Source organism: Amblyomma maculatum, chromosome 1 (assembly GCF_055883805.1).
Source record: "Amblyomma maculatum isolate TAMU_Amacu chromosome 1, ASM5588380v1, whole genome shotgun sequence".
Classification (NCBI taxonomy): Eukaryota; Metazoa; Arthropoda; class Arachnida; order Ixodida; family Ixodidae; genus Amblyomma; species Amblyomma maculatum.
In genome coordinates, this window is record NC_139344.1 from 142,934,520 (window position 1) to 142,954,157 (window position 19,638).

Genomic DNA, 19,638 nt, shown 5'->3' on the forward strand with positions numbered 1-19,638 from the left:
GAACGCTAAAACATCCGTGTGCTGCGCGATGACATCGCGCGTTAAAGACTCCCACGTGGCCCAAGTTCATCCGAAGCTCTCCGCTACGGCGTCCTTCACAGCACATTTGTTGCTTCGGTACGTTAAACACCACGTTCCACATACCGACGTATATGAATTGCGTACGTTGCAGAAAGGCCAAATAACGGAAGAATTAGAGCTTATTTTTGGCTGCTTCTTTGGTCTGCCAGCTTTCGCTGGATCGGTTGCATTTTCCTCTCTGCCCGTAGCCTGCTTCTTTCATTTCAGTATTCTTCAACTAACTTCCAAATTAGTCTGTTTTGTCTGGTTCGTTCTGCATGTAACATTCCTTTAATGATATTGCTCCCTTCGAAGCCGTAAAATGACGCATCTCTACCATCCAAAATAGTTGGCTGGTAAACGGGAATAGCGCCGGCTGTGCCAGCACCAAAGCTTGTCCGTAGGACCAATGCGCATAGTCGGCTGTTTCTGGCTACACTCAAAAGAAACTATATAGATACATTGCGGATCCTCGTTTGCCTACATGCGCTTTGGTGCTCACTTAATCACGGATCCCTCTATTTGTGTCCTTATTAACCTACACATATTCATTAGCATGCAGTTGAGATACCTCATTATGTTCAAGACCACCCGGCACAGATATAAATACCCACTTTAACCAAGCCGGAAAGCTGGGCTCCGATTTTAACCTCCCACCTCAATGGTGAAGGCCGAGTTCTCAAAGCCTGCCAACTCGGCCATGTCCTCTGGTCTCGTGACGTCATACATCCAACTGACCAGTCAGTGCGCGACCATGTCACCTACCAACCACCACCTATCAGAGGCATGCCCATGATTCACAACACCGATGCCTACAACCCCGACTTACTATTTCGTGAAGATCGGGGCCTTTAATGCGGTCATGCTAAAAGTAAAAGTTATCCCGTCTTTTTTTTTTTCCCCCAGAAGTTAGCGAGGAGAAGGTGTGTGGGGGGGGGGGGGTTTAATTTTCTTCTTAGAAACATTACTTCCAAAGAAAAATGTTTATGACGTCACTAATAAGACACCCTCAATCGCTTTTGACCGCTATACTCGTGGCGAAGAGCGCATCTTCAGTGCTTGCAACACCGTGTCGCTGCACCCAGCCGCAACACCGTGCACACCGTCTTCCTCGTTGAACACCGCCGCGAAGGCACCGCCATACACAGCGTGACTCCTGTTTTGTCTTGTCTGCGATTGACCAATGAACACGTGCCGCTCGCTTCAGCTGCTGCGACTGCCGCTGCGTGGGAGCCGCCGTCCAACAGCAAGCAAAGCTGCGCCCGAGCGCCTACTGCCTCGTCGGCCGGACAGCACAAAGCCACGCGGGGGCGAGTCAAGCGGCAGCTGGCTTGATCTGTCGCCAGCCAGCCACTCCTGCGCCACCTGAAGCTATCTCCCGCAGAGCTGACATATGCGCCCTTTATCTGCGCGCTCCCCAGCGCGACCTGCTCGGCGACACGCTGTTGACAGCTTGCCGACAGAATTACAAACCGCATTCGTTTTCAAGTTTCCCGAGATCTGCCGCCTGTTTGTAAATGATGAGTATTGTCCTCGATACCAGGTATCATCGCACGTTTCGCCGCTGGCTGCATGAGAGTCAAGGGATCGGTTGCTTGGGGCAAATTCCCTCCCCTGAACTGCGCTGTGTGTAACAGTTCTTTCCCTTCATTCTGCGTTGTTTAGGTGCTGCGGCACACGGTAGCAAGGTTTGTCATCTTTAACATGCCAGTCCCACTGGTTCAAATTTATTCGCCGCCCGTAGTGTAGGTTTAAACGACAAACGCACTTTTTTTCATTCAACTGAATCAGCGTGTTCTTGCAATGAAGACAGACGTTTGGTAGCATTAGCAATGACGGCAACAGGCGAGGCACTCGCGCTCGTAATAACGCGGCACAATATTATTCTTGTCGTTGTCCAAATTCAGGGTGAAGAAGGACGAAATGTGATATTGTGGTCTTCAACTTCCACACTTGAAACTAGAAAGGTATTGTGTGTAGCTCCCTCTTGATATACGACGGTTAACCTCCCAATACATTTGGCAACCCGTAATCTCGGTTACTGCACGACAGAGTGACACACAGATGTCGGAATGCGATACTTATATTCTATATGCGATACTTATATATTCTGAATGAACGGACCTTTGAGCTGGTAACCTCGGCGTCCGTTTGTAGCACTCAAGACTCGATTATTATCTTTGTACTATTTCTGCAGGCCAGAAACATATGTGGATGATTCAAATTCGATACTGAATTTCTGCCCCCGGAAATAAAAGCAGGCGCACGCCGATGACAAGATGCTCACACTCTATTGCAATATGCTGCACGTTTCAACTTCCATGGTATGATTACAAAACATCTATACCCGCACTGGTGCTTTCAGCATAAAGTGACGACAATAATGAAAAATCACGGTGGTAAATGCTGGAAATGAAGGCCGACTTCAATTTCAGTGCGCAAATTTGTGGCCCGCGTGGGCATCGTCCTTGTCCAGCTTGCGTAACGCCATTTTTGCCCTACGTAAAGAATGATGTTAAGCTTATGTTCGTGTTGGAAATTCGCTCAATGAAGTTTCCCTTGTTTTCGACTATCGTTCACACCGACACTGGCAACAACAAATTCAGCTCTATTTTGAGTCTGCACCGGCTGCTTAATGTGAACACTACTTTTGACTTGTAATTTCTTTCGTCTCCTATAAAGACCAGATCATTATGATATGTTTAAGGTTTTCGAATGTCGTTTGGCATTCTTCCTTAGCATTATTTTGGCGTACGGTGCCACTTGACAACTATTGCTATCATCATCACCACCTAACAGTGGTAGACAGCATGCCTGGGTGGATTTTAAGAAGTCAGTGAGGGCCTGAGAAAGCTTAAGAAATGAAGCCATTTTGGTCATGTTGTCACAATAATTTGCTGAGAGAGCTCTTTACCCGGCAAATACACAAGGATGCCAAGTTCTTCGCGACAAGGAACAGTTTAAGCATTATAACACAGAACATCATAACCAAGTAGAAGCTATAGCTTATTCCCGTAATGTGATTGCTGCTTTACTGGCAACCATGGCACACGCAACGCAACATTAGAGAGGGAGAAAGAAAGAAAGAGAGAGGGCCTACAGCGAATCAGGGTACGGCCTCGATGAAATCCGAGCTCTGGTTGGACGGCGTTGCAAACGGCGTCTCAAGTATCCGACAAATGAGCGGCGCGCAGCAGGGATTACGCTAGTAGACCGGCGGCAAAGCGTCGGAAGCATTTTTTGTATGCTTTTAGTTTCGAACCGCCCAGCTTTATGGCGTCTCCGCAATACAGGGTTGCCACAACGGCCACCTGCTAAACCTGATAGTGAATAGGGCCTATAGTAGATATAACTCGTGAAGCATTACCGCACTGCGTTTTTGCTCAAAATAAACGGATGACACTGGCTAGAGAAGATGTTCAGACTCAAACATAAACTAAGTAAAGTTTTAGGAGTTATCTCACATTGCGCCAGATCATCACAAAGATGGATTCCTACAGACCGTTGAGGCTCAGTCGACCCAACCCAAATGCATACTTCCTTCCCTAAGTATCAAGACAGTACGCATATGCACTTTATGAGCACAGGCCTGAAGCAATACTAATCTGTACTGCACTCTTTCATAGCGTACGATGGGAGATTCAACCAGCGGGAGTCTGGTGTAGTCTTGTATAAAGCAAGCCGATTCTGTGTAAGCTGATATCCTTCGGATATTGCGCTGTGGCTTATATACTATGACGCTCGGCACCGCAAAATGTTGAATGCTCTTTCTTCGTACTAAATAAATAAGTAATTCAAGGTCACCAACAAAGCTGTTAAGGCATAAAATTATTAGAGTTCTCAATACCGGGCGCTCCGATGAGCGTCAGCCCGAAATAGGGATGAAGTTGAAACGAAGCCAGCGCCGAAACAAACCATCCCTAAAATCCGAATTTTCTTCTGGAATCGTATGCAGTGGGAAAGATTTTCCCGGCAGCTTAAAAGTGAGACTTGAACCAATGAAAGCGATAATTACGCAGCTTCCTTTCATAACGCTTCTTAGTTGTTGTTTTTTCTGCTTTTTTTTCCTCGGATGGTGTTTATTCAAGACGTTTAGCCACACGCACGGAAATCAAATGTTCGGTATACACTAGTTATTTTCCACGCAGACTAGCAAAACCATGCGCTATAATATCCTAACAACGGAAAAGATAAGCTGTAAAAGAGCTTGTTTTAATTGGTATGTAGTAAACGTAGACGAGGTCATTTCATAGCGTCTAAAACGGCTTGCATGGAGCGGCGCCTGAGTGCGCTGTTAGCAACATGAAGGCGCCAGTTGTATACCCCCCCCCCCCCCCTCCTCTAATAACACGAACGAAAGGGGCATAGATCATTATCATTGGCGTCGTCTTCGACGTTGCACTCCATTTGCACGATCTGCGCTACTAAATAAATGGCGGCCTAGTACTGCAGTGGTACAAAGAATGAGTCATTACATACAAAGTTCTTTCTAAATTTGTCTTTCTCAGACTGCCACTCCGCGCATGCGCGCCTCCTTTTTTCCAGCTCCTTTGGTTGAAAGCAAACCGATAGCATTTACTGCGCATGCGCAGCTTATGTTGGTGGTACGCGCTAACGACAGATGGTGGCAGCTTGATGGTTTCAAGGGAAGAGAGTGACGTAGAGATGCAGGTTGCATAGCCCTTGCGTTATCAACATTACAATTATTTGCAGGTAGAACAGCTGTTTTCCGTAATAACACACAGTATCGTGAAAGTAACTATGACATTTGGTTGCATTTTCTTAGATTAGTGTGACCAGAATTTTCTCAGCAAACGGGAAGTTTTCAATCGGCCACAAATGCTGTCCTGCGGTCGTTCGCACTGGAAGGCAGTCTCCAGAAGAATTCTTGTCTTGTAGCATTAGTGACTAAATTTCTATTAGACGTTACAGTAGCCATCGCGAACATCTGCCATTTTCGGCGCCACTTTGTATCTGAGCAACAAACTGGTAGAGAAGACTGCACCAAAGAAGCAGCTGGCGTCAAAGGTGTAGGTTTTGGGCACGGCTGCAGGTGCTAGCCAGAGGGATGGCTGGGAGCCGATGAGGACGCACTGAACGAGTGACGTCAATAAAGCGTCAGAGGCTGCTATCAGTGAAGCTGCTATCAGAGATGTGCTTTTGTTTTGTTTCGGCGTGAAATCCAAAGGGCGAAACTGAAAAGACTGGTTGTTGAAGTGAAGGGCACAAAACTCCAGCAACAAAAGTGATCAAGACGCCGCTCGTGTTCATCCAGTATTCACTTGCGACAGGCAACGCGTGGCCTTTGAAATTCTCAATTCGCACGTCTGAACTTCTTTTATTTTTTAATAGCATGCCTTTTTTTCGTTTTCTTTTATTCTACATTACCTTCCACTGCATAAGCGGTATAAATTCAAGTTATTAAAGGGATAAAAATTAAAGGCTGAAGTCAAGTGCTGTCTATATGAAACTGCACTAACTTACTCAATATGACTCTTTCTTCACTTTTTATATTTAACGCTACGGGTTATGTGAGAAAAAACATTATCTTCAGAAAACATGTTAAAAGCAAGCCTGGTTTGGCTGAGGGGTTGTGCTGCTATTCGCTGCATTTCGCCACCCGCCATATCTGTATCAGGTTATCAGAAATGTTAGACTAAAATTGTGATTACAATAATCACGAAGGGGAACCGATCCAAAGAGCACATGCTAAATTTCGAGAGCGCGACAAGACCGCCCACCCCCACTTGCGAAAATACCAGACAGCGAGGGAATGCGACCTTGACGTCGTTCGGTCGACACACCAAATGACAGTGGAGCTCGAGCTCCCCCCGAGAAATCGATCCCTAACGTCACTAGTGCGTAATGCCAGGATAAGTTTCAGCAAACGAAATAAAGAAACGAAGAGAAAGTCATTCACCACGCGCAAGAGAAACAAAACTGCGGTGCAACCACTGCCATCAACGTTTTGCTGATTTTTCTTTTACTTGCGGGCTCTTGGCATCTTGCCAATCTGCGACGAACACTTTTGTTTTGGTTTCTAAATGACCGTGGAGAACTTCCCCTGTGTGTTTAACGGCGAGCACATTATTCTTCCGGCGGGTGTATTTGCATGAACAAGAAACATGTGAGGAAATAGTTTTTCGGAGGAAAGGCCCAAGGTGGACAGAGTTTCTAGGTGGAAATCATTAGGCCAGTCAGGCCGAAGCGAAATGGTTACACAGTTGTGTTTTTTCGAGAAAAACTTATTGCCTTCCCTCGCTGACTGTACACGACGTTTTTGATGTAAATTGATGCACTGCATTCAAGAACGCTGCGAGAAACACGCGAGGACTGGTCACATTTCTAAACTTTGCATAAAAAGGAAACTTTTTGTATGCTCATAGCATTTCCGAAGCATTGGAGGCCCTATAAATGAGGCCAGTGTTAGAGTGTTACACAGCCGGAGCAAACATAAAGTGATCCCACTGCATGGTTTGATGAAAACAAAAACGCCGAAAAATCGAACCTTTTCTTTCCATGGTGCATCTGCGATGCATACAGACATAAACGCACCTTTTACACAACTGCTTCGCCAGCCACGCTATATCAGTGGTTAGGGTGCTCGACTGCTGAACCCAATGGAGCGGGCTCGATCGCGGCCGCAGATTTTCTGTGGATGCAAAAAGCAACGCGCCCTTCTACTGTACGATGGCAGTGCACGTTAAAGAACCCTCAGGTGGTCGAAATTTCCGGAGCCCCTCACTACGGCATCCCTCACAGTCTGAGCCGCTTTTGGACGGTAAATTCTGCAAACTTAACCAAAGAATGTTCTTATAGAATGTTGGGCAACATTGCACGGAATTACTATATCTTTATTTATCTTTGAATAACATGTTAGCCCGGTTGACGGCACATTTAGAAAAAGATCTCTTCTGAACTTCTGAGGTAGATCAACCGAAAAAAAAAATGAATCTACAATGTACACCTAAGCTAAAGACGCAAGTGAACCAGATGGTAACTAAATGAGCGTGAACAGTTCTCAAAACACCATAGCATGTTTTTGCAACTTGTAATGAAGATTGAGTTGCCAACGTTGCCGAATTTCAAAACGGTAGAGGAACGGATGATCGAAGCAAACACCACAATGCTAATAAAAATGTTCACCACAACGCCTTTCCTCGATGAAGCTAGACACAAAATGACCAGGAAAAAAGGGAAAGCCTGGCAAGCATCGCTGCCAACTTGATGACTCCGCTGTGACGGTGCCAGAGCCATGAGTCTTCGACCCTGATTCGCGAGTCCGATGCTAGCAACGTCGCTGGCCAGACATTGACCGTCGCCTAGGCTACAGACTGACGCCCGGTAAATGAGCCCGGACGAATCTTCGGCATCGTTCCAACCCCATGGCAACAATCGCCACGTGTGGCTGTCAGCGTCGCGCAACGAGCCGCTAGAGCGCGCGATCACCGGAGAAGAGCGAAGGACGTTCGGTCAGAGGGATGCGGGTGACACACTGCCAAGGACTGCGGCCCCTGATATGAAAGGTAACGCGCGGAATCAATTGATTTCTACTTGGGAACACTTGATCCACGTCGAGACTCGGGGCGCATCCACTGAAAATTCATTCGACGACGTTTTTCACGAGCTCGAGATTCTCATTGTATTCTTTCTTTTTAACTGACTTTCTTGTCGGCGGCAAGAAAGTATAAAGAGACAGATCTTCATTTTACGCTTCTTTTTTTCTTTTGTGACCACCTTCTTCCCTGGTCTGGTTTTGGCAGGCGAACGCCAGCACGTTCAGAGAGCACATTGCGAATTTGTGATGACGCCTGTCTTTCTTGAAGAGCAATTTCGCAATTACAGTTGCGTACGTATTTTTTTTTATAAAGGCAAGAAGATCAATCCATCACTAAAGCGTGACTACATATAGGCATTTATTTCCAAAATGCGACACGCTATCTTAGTAATAATGGTAATCGTAATGACTCGGTAAAGAAATGATCACGCCCCAAGTATATGTGTGCGTGTTTCGCGAGGTATGTTCATCCCGAGTGAGTGCCTTAGCATGTAGTCGCATGTATTTTACAGCGCTTTCATTGTGAAGCTATTCTCAATGTCACATCAGCTTTAGTGCTGAATTGCGGCATGGTCAGACAACGCTGTGAAATGAACGGGACAAGGCGGTGTATAAGCATAACCGAATACGTTGTGTACTAAGCGCCTGCCTCATCGCTTTCTAATAAATTTGCCAGGAAAAAAAGAACACATAGAATTTACAAACAAATGGATATTTAGCCTAAGTAGTATGGCAGAAAACTTTTATGCCTGAAGAAGGTGCTAAAGCCAGTTAACCATGTCTGTTTCCTTTTCTTGACTTTAAAAAAAAAAAAAAAAAAAAAAAAAACAAGTTAAAATAACCTCTCCCCATTCGAGCACAGTCGGCTGCACCGAATAAGAAATTAAGAGTCTATACTTCGCTTATTGTAGCAGCGACAAACGTTCGTATTCATCACGTCGCAGTATTATATAAAGCTATCGTTGCCGCTACAGTCAAAGCTTTTCATTGCTGACGTATGCCCAGCGCAGTCATCATATTTAAGAGCGTTGCTTGGAAAATCGACTTTTCGAAGCACCCTTTCTCTCACTCCCTCCATTCGCCTTCTCGCTGCTTTTACCTTGCAATCGTGCTAAACACAAGTGAGGAGAGTCCTTTGCCGTTTCTCAGCATGGGAACGTAGCAGGGCAGCCCTATCTCCGCGCTAATACGCTCAGGTATAAAATAAGCTTGTTTCGAACAGAAGCAACAATAATTTCAATGGCTTTAAAGCAAGCCTTAATTCGAAGTTCTTTTATCATATGTAACTTTAACCACTATGTAACGTTTCCGCACTCACGAAGTTACCGATTTTATCCGCTGAATAACTTACGAAGCCTCTTACATGTTTACCTATCTGGATTGCTAAACCAGATAAACTAATCAGCAAATGCACCCTTTTCACAGTCTCTAGGCAGCTGGCCTGCAACAAAGATAATTATTAATCAGCGAACTTATGAGCAGCTGGTGTATTTTTGGTGTTTTAAAGGTGTCGACATGGCTCCCGTGGTGACGTCACGTATAACCGTCAAAACCACGTGCGTCCAGCGCTTCTTCGTTGTTTCACTGATGGCCAACAGGAACTTTGTGAAACACTGCGTAGAATTTAATAATTATGGGAAACGTCAGTTCTGTAATCGCCATTTGAAATTCACAATGCGCAAATTACGCCACTCTTAAGCTGGCTGTGTTTAAGCCGTCTCGCACAGGGACCAGTTCATGATCATCATCGGCCTAAGCCCTGAAATAAGAAAATTTTGAGCCCATATTCGTCACATAGTAGTCTTAAGAGCAGGTATTTCTTGCTTTGCCCGTCAGGTCTGTTATTCTTTGAATGTTGCTTTACGGCTAACGTGAACAGAAGTGATCTGCTTGTGAGGAGGGACAATATGGAAAAGGCATAATAGAGTTGCAACTCACTGGTACACAATTAAATGCCAAAATAGTGACATAATGAAAGTTTTTAAACACAAATAAAATTTAGTTTTACCCCGAACCCTCTCGCGCATTTTCCACCGAAAAAAAAAAAAAAAAGGAAGCAGCTCTAGGAACATGTTTTCACGTCGCGTGCTTAGATTGTTTTATCTGTACTCCTCGAATCTGCTTTCTATGACCAACCACTGACACAGCTTGCAGACCAGGTAAAAAAAAAAAGCGCCAGTTTAGGAAGCGTCAGTGTTCAGCACAGGTCATCTTTATTGCCTACTTAGTTTCGTCGTACGAGAGCCACACAGCTTGGTTAAGCTGTGCCCATGAAGAATGAGTCATCCCTAGCATTTATTACGATGCAAAGCAAATAGATCGATTCCCAATCTCGAAAGTACGCTAAAGTAGTGTTGCTTACTATTGCCAAGCCTCGTCGCCATACGTACTTTGTTTCTAGTGTTTCGGGTTCGTTTTTTAATGTTGTCCACGCAGTAGGTGCTTTGATTATTATTTATAGAACGCTTCTTCGAGCTAGAACATTCTTCCTTTAACGGTCAGGTTTTTTGCCTTGCAGGGTTATGGCATAGCCCAGAGTTGGATTTTCGCTTTTGCAACGAACTCCAATGAGATAGATTTCTGTTAAAGCTGCAGGATGTACTACAACGATTTTCTATAAAATAAATTATTGTTCCATAAAATTCAGATAGAAATGGAATAATTTCAAATTCATTACAGAGGCCATGTGCAGCCTTGAAATCTGACTTAACTGGCAAGATGAAATCTAGAAAAATAATTTTTTAGTGAAATTTCCGCATGAAACGCCATTGTGCTTGATACTAGAATAAGTAGTTCCATCCTGCCTTTTGAGGACACCATTTGATCAGAAGCCCAACCGTCTGGCAGACATCAAATGTGGGGCATAACAATTCTCAGGAGAAATATTTTTGGGGTAAACAAAAAAGAAAAGAAACGAATTTCTAGTGTAAGCCTAAAAAAGAAACAGCTCTATATTGATTTTTTTTTTCTTTATCGTTTTCTGACAAGTAGCGTGCCGCTGAAATTGACACGGAAGTTATTCCTATGACAGCAGGGAACAGTGCTGTTTCGAGTGCAGTATTACGGTGACTTCTTAGAAGCTAAACACAAAGGTAGATTTCAGTTTAACGCCTATGTGCACGGCCCCGACAGCTTCACGTGACTTTCGTCCAGCGGAGAAGGAGCTAAATGAAATAAATTTTTGTTGCAATTACTGCTCCATTTGGGGAGGATTTGAGGAGAATAAATGAAATGGCAGGTATTGAAGACTTTTTTTTTTTTTTTTCGGTTGTGATGAAGTCAGAGAGGAAGCTACAACTGTCCATCTCTATCCTTCTCGTTTTAGTGCACCTAGTCACAATGCCACTTTCCTCCCGTGATGACACCCACTTATACCAAATTTCATTTTAATAACAAGGTGCATGTCTGAGGCGTCAGCGGACGCTTAGTATTTGAAAACACACGCGAAACAAGACCTTTTTTTTTTTTTTTTCTCAAATGGAAAGCGCCTGTCTCCCTACCCAGATGTGGTCCCCACGCCGAAGAGCAGAAGTACTTCAAACGGGTTCTTGTAATCTCAGAAAAAAAAAAAAAAAAAAAAACTACTTTATTTATAAACACCGCCGCCAATATGGGCGTTGCTTTTCATCGTGTTAAAAGGCAGTGCAAGGCCTGTTCTTCGAAGATATTTCATTCGAACCTGCAAGCGGATGCTGCGCCATTTGTGCCTCGCAAGTAGTGCAGTACTTCCTACACCGCATCCTAAGGTAACCTGTGATATTCGCACAACGGGACAGGAGAAGCAGGAAGCCGACATCGACATTCTACGTGCCTACTAGCCGTAAGGAAAACAAAATACTACTTCGATCTTAGTGCACTTGAACGTTTCTAGATACACCATGCATGTCGTAGTGAAAACATAGATAATGTGTTGTATATTGACAGCTACACGTGATAGCCCCATCGTGAAGCTGAACACAGCACTTGTCTGACAGTAGTGAATACTATGCACGACCATTGCTTTCCACAAATTCTTGCATGAAACACAAAAGACGTCGCATAATATGTAACCTACAATATGAAATACGCGTAAGCTTGTGCAAAGGGCTTTGTTGGAGTGTTACACTCATGACAACTCAGTGTACTAGTTCTGGTGTCAGTGACTTTTCACATTATTTGCGCATGTACTCATATTTACTAAATTTGACTAATAATGTTGGTGCATAAATTTGTCTGGTGTTAACAGGTCTTCTAATTTGTTTCCCAGCAGCGGGTCTCCGCGAGAGTAGCAACGACTACATTAAACGCGTCATAGGAAGCGGCCTTTTGCTTCTGCTATGTTTATAAAGAAAACGCGAGAAAATTACTCTATAACGCGTGGCAAATTTATACTTGCTTTTCCATAAGCATTTTTCGACTGCATAAACAACAACTTGATTTCCAACATGGGCTGTCTGAGGAGTACGGCAGAAATATAAACTAGCTTATCTCAGTAAAACAGAAACTATATTATGCTAAACTTTTGGCTGTATTCAACGCAAAGTCTTTTCAATCCATGCCAAGCACATTATTCCTCTCAAGTAGATAGTAAAGCTTTCACACCATCTTGTGAAAATGGGCTCTTTTAGAAAGGGGAGCCCCTCTCTCGCATAATAAACTCTTTCCTTCGACCGGTAGACAGGAGCTGCATTGTAACCATCGTAGCCAGAAAGGATTAAAAAGGGAAGCGCGGTAAATTACCCAACAAATTACTCACGAGAAAGGACGTCATTATACATTACTATTTACATTGGTCTAGTGCAGACATCTGGAAGCAAGCAATGTCAACTAAACTGAGTGAACATTTTCTACATCTAAAAACCCCTCAACTAAAAGTAAACTTTTCAGTTTAAAAGGCAATTTTGTTTAATCCTCGAGCCACGGTTGCAATTTCTTCTTGAATGCACCATGCAGCACTGCTGATCAATTGATGGCTTCAAAGTTATCGTTCGAGATAAAGCTGGCCGTATGGTAATGAAATCAGGCGCTCTTTCAAATACTTGGAATCCAGACGCATGGATTATCTCTATTGCGCCCCAGACTTTCGCCGCCGGAAGTACATGCTGGTTGTTACTTTATCAGGAGGCCTACATCGATTTTCTGGAAAACATTAGTCCCTCCCTAAATAATAATGACGCTCATCAGCGGGCACGAACATGTATTGCACCTAAAAACCTGTCTCATTTTTCTTCATAATTTGATGAAGCATGTAGTAGTGTTGCTGTGGAGGCAAGAAAGCTGCCTTTCTTCCCTCCTCTCCTTCTCGGCATCCTGACTCAGAGATTGGCGGGATGCTTCATGTGTGAGTTAAGTGTTGTAGGCATACTGAAACGTTATACCTTTCAGTTCATTATTGCCGCTTCCTCTGCTCGCTCCTCACCACTCTAATCGTGAGAGATAAGAATGATTAGAACTAAGCAACAATATAAATGCTTTATTTTGCGTTGGAATGGCCATCAAATTGAATTCTCCTGATATTTTTCCGAGTCCTTCTGGTGACGTTCTTATCCGACCGAGGAAAACGTCACACGCCTTTTTTCTTGCAGTCAGCACAATAGCACGAAATGGACAGACGACTTATGGTGAAAAAAGGCGTTGTGAGGGCCCCTCAGCCAGAACAGAAACGGCCGAAAGAACGGCGGTGGGCCGGAAACGAGCGCAACGTTGTGGCCTTCTTCTAATATTCCGCGCGCACTACGAGTTTTTGCCAGTGAACATACGTGGCCATTCACAATTATCAGTATTTGGCATTCGATACCGCGAGCCTTAGTCTTTAAATGAAGTACATTGGCCTGCAGAATACGCAGCAGGAGCGCGCTGCAGGCGTTTTGATCCCGATTGTGGAATCTCATCCACGGCGCACATATACATGGTCTTCCACTCTTATGGTGGGCACATGGCGGCGTGGCCGCTGTCTTCAGGGCGTCAATGCGCCCGACCCTACTGAGAACCGAAGCAAAACGAGAGCCCTTGCTAAGCGCCATCTCCAGTTCCCCGTGTACCTATGCCACATTGAGTCGATGCGCGGACGTGCCGGACACAACTGCGCTTCGATGAGGGTGGCCACCTCCTCGCGTGTTGACCCTAAGAGTGCACGACCCTGTACGTGGATAGCACATGGAGACCTCCGCATGCGACAGGTTTCGCTCTTTTGCCCCCTTAGAAACACGTAGACTGTGGTTTGAGCCTCTTTGCCTTGCGGAGCTGAGATGTATGTTATCCATTGAGCTACCGTGATCGGTAGAACTGCTGCTTGTGGATCCTGACAAAAAAATGAGCCCAAGCTGCCTGGTGATCTCGTCTTCGGAAACTTGCGCACGCACAAATGTTCACGCGTACATAAGTATTTTGGGCGGTTGAATCTTCTCTGCAATTACACTTCACTGCCATGCGCGTACTTAGTGCAAAGTCATTATATTCGTCCAAAAAAGTAGCCAAGTGCCCGTATTAAGGACAAGAAGAGTGCTTATATGATGTTTTGCGTGCATTGATAGAAATAATTGTGCACAAGCTTTTCACATGATGTGTTACGTATAGAAATTATTTCAATGTCACTGCATATGCATTTGTCACAATGAGACTACTGTACGCAGTACGCCACATGTACAACTTACATTAACCAACAAGCCTCTTTTATTTACGGCGTCAAAGGCATGTTTTATGTGCAGCTCACGGGAAGTGACGTTTGAGCGTAATGAGCCTGGTGTGTGTTCGACTCTATATGCGGAACTAACTCCTGTTATAGCGTCGTCATTATGTCCTCCTTTTCATTATTATATCCCCCATACCCCTAGCAATCAGTATATAGACAACAATGTACAGATGCATGCAACCAAGTGCGCGTATTTAGGACAAGAAGAGTGCTTATATGATGTATGGCTTACCAAGATACTTTGTTGGGCGAGTTGGTACTTATTCATTGTTAATATAAACAGCGCGAACACGAAGAGAAAGGACAAGATAAAAGAAAGCCACAGTACAAGCGCTGACTCACAACTATGCCTAAGCCCTTTACTCCAAGGCCCAGAAAAAGCAAACATGAAGAAAACGAAACCAAGGGGTTGTTTCACGTGACTGTTTCGTTTTCTTCATGCTTGTTTTTTCTGGGCCTTGGAGTAAAGGGCTTAGGCATAGTTGTGAGTCAGCGCTTGTACTGTGGCTTTCTTTTATCGTGTCCTTTGTCTTCGTGTTCGCGCTGTTTATATTAATAATGCTTATATGATGTTTTGCGTACATTGATAGAATATCATTGTGTACAAGCTTTTCACATGATGTGTTACGTATAGAAATTATTTCAATGAATCTGTATACGCATTTGTCACAATGAGACTACTGTACGCAGTACGCCAATGTACAACTTATTTTAACCAACGAGCCTCTTTTATTTACGGCGTCAAAGGCATGTTTTATGTGCAGCTCACGGGAAGTGACGTTTGAGCGTAATGAGCCTGGTGTGTGTTCGACTCTATATGCGGAACTAACTCCTGTTATAGCGTCGTCATTATGTCCTCCTTGTCATTATTATATCCCCCATACCCCTAGCAATCAGTATATAGACACCAATGCACAGATGCATGTAGCAACATCAGGCAAACTTCTTTCCCTCGACTTCTTTCATACTTTGGATGCTGTTCGAGGCACTTGAGACACCTAGCGAAATCACACAGCTGGGAACCAAGGCATTCTTGTTGCTCCGCTGCTGAAGTTCTAGCCTAATAAACCATCAGAAAATATAAGAATGTTTGATGGCGGAAGTGCACCATGTCGCGGTTGTTATGAGTACTTTCAAGACGCACAAAGCACGGGGTGACTCGTGAAACCTGCGCCTGACATATATCCGCTAATGTGACCATATGATAACCGCGTCATTGGCATATGAGTGTCTCCGAAAGAATTTTGAGAACATGCTGCAGAGATTTCCCTTCTTAAGAAATTGTCTCCTCGCGGGGAGCGACTTTCTAACCCTTCGTGCCTTCCTTCGCAGCAGGTGGTGATATTTAGTGTGCACTGCAGCTCTCCGCACATGCCCAGCGACGAGTGCAGTGAAGGTAACGAAAAGAGAAGTAGGGTTCACTCAATATATTATTAAAGTTCACCGGCGCGGGCTTTGTCTGCACTTCCAAGTGCAGACAAGGCACGCTCCCCATCGAGTTACCAGGAAGTGCATATGCCGGTGCATACGTCCGGCCACGACAGCTCACTCACCACGAAAGCTTGGCGCGCGAAAAGAAGGAATACGCCACGAGTTTCGATTGAGAACAGCTTCTGCAGAAGCTCACAGCCGCAGGTAGTTCACTGCTAGCGATCATTTGAAGGTCTATTGTGTTCAGATTACGAGCTAGCAAACGCACTGTATCTTTTCTGAGCAAAACGAGCTGCTCAAAGACCGCATAAAACAACGGGTGTGGGTGCTGCGGAACGTCGTAATCACTACCTATAATGGCTACTTCCTAGATTCTCAATGCGACGACAGCATAGACGTAAGCAAAGCAAGTTATAATGAAATATTACTGCTAATTACACGACCTCTTTTAATCTTTCTAGGATCATTAGGCTACCACAATTTCATTTCCAGAATACGGCTGAAATCAAACCAATGAAACAGTTACGCGATTGGTTTTGTAACCACTAGCATCTACGTATCGTATGCTTATTTGACACTACCAATCTCAGCGAGCTTGCTCCGACAGCATCATTATTGCGTTATTGTGCGGCGACCGTCTCTAGTCCAGCGCGAACACGATCAAAATGGCTCCTATATTATGACACATATTCCGCTTTTTGTCGCGCAAAAAGGATGGAAGGCAGTTTGTCAAACAATGTTTTCTTGCGGTACTTGACCTTTCGAGCACGCTGCCTGCGTTATGCTGGCTGCTTTCTGAATACATTCCTGTCAAGAAATGGGTCTAAACAAAGCACAATAGCCATATAGCCACCGTGCTCACGGAATTCTTATTGTCGGCGCCCTGTTGTTGAAATAAACATTCTGTAACTTCAAGTGTGAAAGGCCTTGAGTGTCTCAAAAAGCTCGGGAAAAGGTTGAGAGTATAGATACTACACGCGCGCACTGTATAGTAACTAGTGGTCGTGATAGAAGACAAAATATTCTTCTTTTGCGTCAATTACCGGCATAGAAGTTTGTAAACCACATCATGAACGACATTTAATACACTTGCACCTCCTTCCTTGCTTTTCTGATCCGTTTCCAAAAACCCAAACCTCATAGCTCGTAAAATTGTTAATGTTTACTTATCAACCACTGCAGCGGAAAGAAGCGGTCTCGATGCACTTCTGCGTGATGAACCCGAAGAGAGCTCTGCGCTTGATTCTCACTAAAGCTGCTTAACTCTCGTTAAAAGTGTGTGGGAGCCTTTGGGCGTTCCTACGCGCGATTATTTAGCAGCGGAATGCCGCGATATGGTAACAGAGAAAGCACTCCATATTGTGCTTTCGCCTTCAATCGGTTGTGAAGTAGGATCTTTGCGAGTGCTGTTCTCCCCCGCGGCCTTCAGCAGTGCGCGTGAAAGCTTTGACATGCTTTTCCACCGTGTTATCCCTTCCGGGAGAGTGAATCGCCATCTCGTCCTTCCCTCATAAATGCGGGAAAGCGGAACACTCGGCGGAACGCTCGCTCCTCAGCTCGATCGTTGTGGGTGGTATTCCCATTTCTCTTTCTTTTTCCAGGCTCTGCAAGAATGCACCGCGCGAGTTCTTTCCACGCACCACAGAAAGTTCTCGCACTCCGCTTTCAGGTGAGCCTCATTTTCTCCGCAATGGGAGCTAGCAGTAACCACGGCCTACGAGTGCTCTGAATACTCCCACGGGATAGCTTACATCACTGCTCCGGTGGGCCGTCGTAGTGTCACTCGCACCCACTGAGACTAGCGCGTGCACTGAGCCTGCGGTCAGGAGAGACGTGAGTATGCAAAGCCACTTGTCAACTGAGGTGGCCAAAGGCGGCCGGCGTACAAGCTGCCAGCAGGAGCCTACACGGGGGGCGCGCAGTGCAAAGCGCAGAGGGCGTGACTGGTGGCACGGAGGAGCGACGCCGGCACACCGTCGTCGGCTGGGCCCACGGAGCCACAGCCCCAGTCGGCGCACGGGTGGCAAACGTGCAGGGTGGCCGCGTGTGTCAGGGCGAGGCACGGGGCGCCATGCCTGGTTCGGAAGATGGCGGCGTCGTGTTTATCGATCATGTGGGGCCGCGTGCGTCACGAAAGAGAGAGAGGGATCCCGGGTCGGCCGCAGGGGAGGGCGGCCGGGCTCGACCGCCACGCGTCCCCGGCGGCCGCGTGCACAGAGAGCCAACTCACTTCATTTGCTTGACGATGGTGCTCTTGCCGGACTCCCCCGCACCTGGAAAAAGGGGTCTGCCGTGAGCGTGCGCGGACACAGGGCGGCTCAGAGGCGCGCCGCCATGACTGCCCTACTGCCATAATGGACGCCATGACGTGCGTTAAGCCTAATCATGCTAGGACCCGGTGTCGGCAAACCCTTGGCAGGCCGCGGCCCGTCGAGACGCACCAGGACAGAGCCTCAGGGCACGGTCCGGGGCGGATCGGAGGGCCACCGCGCGTGCACTGAGGGAGAGCTACACTGCCGGGCAACGCGGTAAGGCGGAAAAGCCACTCACCGAGGAGCAGAAGTTTGATGTCTTTGGCGGCCTGGATGCCGTCCTCCTTGAGGTTTTTCTCGATCTGCTTGCTGCGGGCGAGCGCCGCCCGCTCCTCGGCACTCATAGCGCAGCCCATGGCTCAAGCTGCGGTCAGGGCTCCTGGGCGCGATCCCGCGGTGGGCGGCGCTGGGCAACACACGCCGCTGGACTCGCCGGAGAGCACAGGCGACGACAGCACCCTGAAGCCGGGCAGGCGGCTTTCCGCAGCTCTATGGTAATGAGCGCTCGCACGGGCACAGCCGCCGCCAATCGACGCTCCGGACCCAGTTTACGGTCGCCTAGGCGACGCGCGAGCCCCAGCGTGACGTCAGCCTTAGCGCCATCTTGCGCTGGCGGCGCGCGGCGCTTGATTGTGGCGCCGCTCCTCGGGCGCCGAGGCCCGCGCTTTATGGACGCGCGGCCGAGCACGCCGCCAGCACACACTTCGCCTCGCAGCCCGGCTGGTCCGGTCTACTTGTGAAACCGAGCTCGAGCACGTCCGGCGACGTCGCCGTCGCTGCTCAGACACCCGTGCTGCGGTCCTCTGCCGCACTCCAGTTACTGGTGCCGGCGCTCGATGCGACTTCGCGCACGTGTTACGAACCCATTCAACATTATTTTTTCCCAACTCATTCGTTTCACTGTAAGCTCACTGCCCACGTGTGAATCTCTTATATTATATTTTCACAGCGAGTTTAAACATTCTACAACAGCCGGAACCCGCTTCTGGTCAAACACACCGTTCGTGTTCTGCAATGAAGTCAGTTTTACAAACAAATTCGCATGAGGAAGCCAGAAACATGCAGGCTTCCCGACCAAGTAGCTTTTTTGCACGCTTCGTGAAAAACCAGATATCAGCTGAGAATTTCAAGTTGTATTAGTGTATTACAAATCTCTTTGTGAATGAATTCACCAGATGGCGGCACTAGACCACGGGGTTTCTATTGATCTTTATTCACTCGTCGTGGAAAAGGGGGTACTGCACGAGGCTACAGAGCAAATTATCTGGGACCTGTCTGTAATCTAGAGGTGGTACTCAGAGTAATATGTAAAATTTTGTAAAATTATATTGTACCCGCGCAAAAGTTTGTTCCAGCGTATTCCCTCAACATATTGGCGGATCAATCAGGTTCGCGCTTTTTCATTTTGCAATGATTTCTAAAGTCTTTATTTTAGTGTTCGTTTCTATATCTTTCACTACAACTTTTTTTTACATTGACGGTGTTCTTAGCATGATGCTTTAATTCTTTTAAATAACACTCCTTTATTTACGCATAGGTTTTTAATAAAGCATTTGCTACGTCAAACTAGTGCCGCCGTGGAAATGCGTCAGCACCCACTCGAACCA

At 46.2% G+C, this 19,638-nt stretch overlaps 1 protein-coding gene across 1 annotated transcript in view; it reads right to left on the bottom strand.

Moving 5' to 3' along the window:
* Galphao (G protein alpha o subunit) overlaps positions 1–18,565 on the bottom strand; it is a 128,228-nt gene extending 109,663 nt beyond the window's left edge. The window contains exons 1-2 of the mRNA XM_084589153.1: positions 18,270–18,565; positions 17,950–17,992 (exon numbers count right to left, since the gene is read on the bottom strand). Of these exons, the coding sequence (XP_084445279.1) occupies positions 17,950–17,992; positions 18,270–18,387 (161 nt within the window). The 5' untranslated portion in view covers positions 18,388–18,565. The remainder of the gene's footprint in view (positions 1–17,949; positions 17,993–18,269) is intronic.
* Between the last annotated feature and the right edge of the window lie 1,073 nt (positions 18,566–19,638).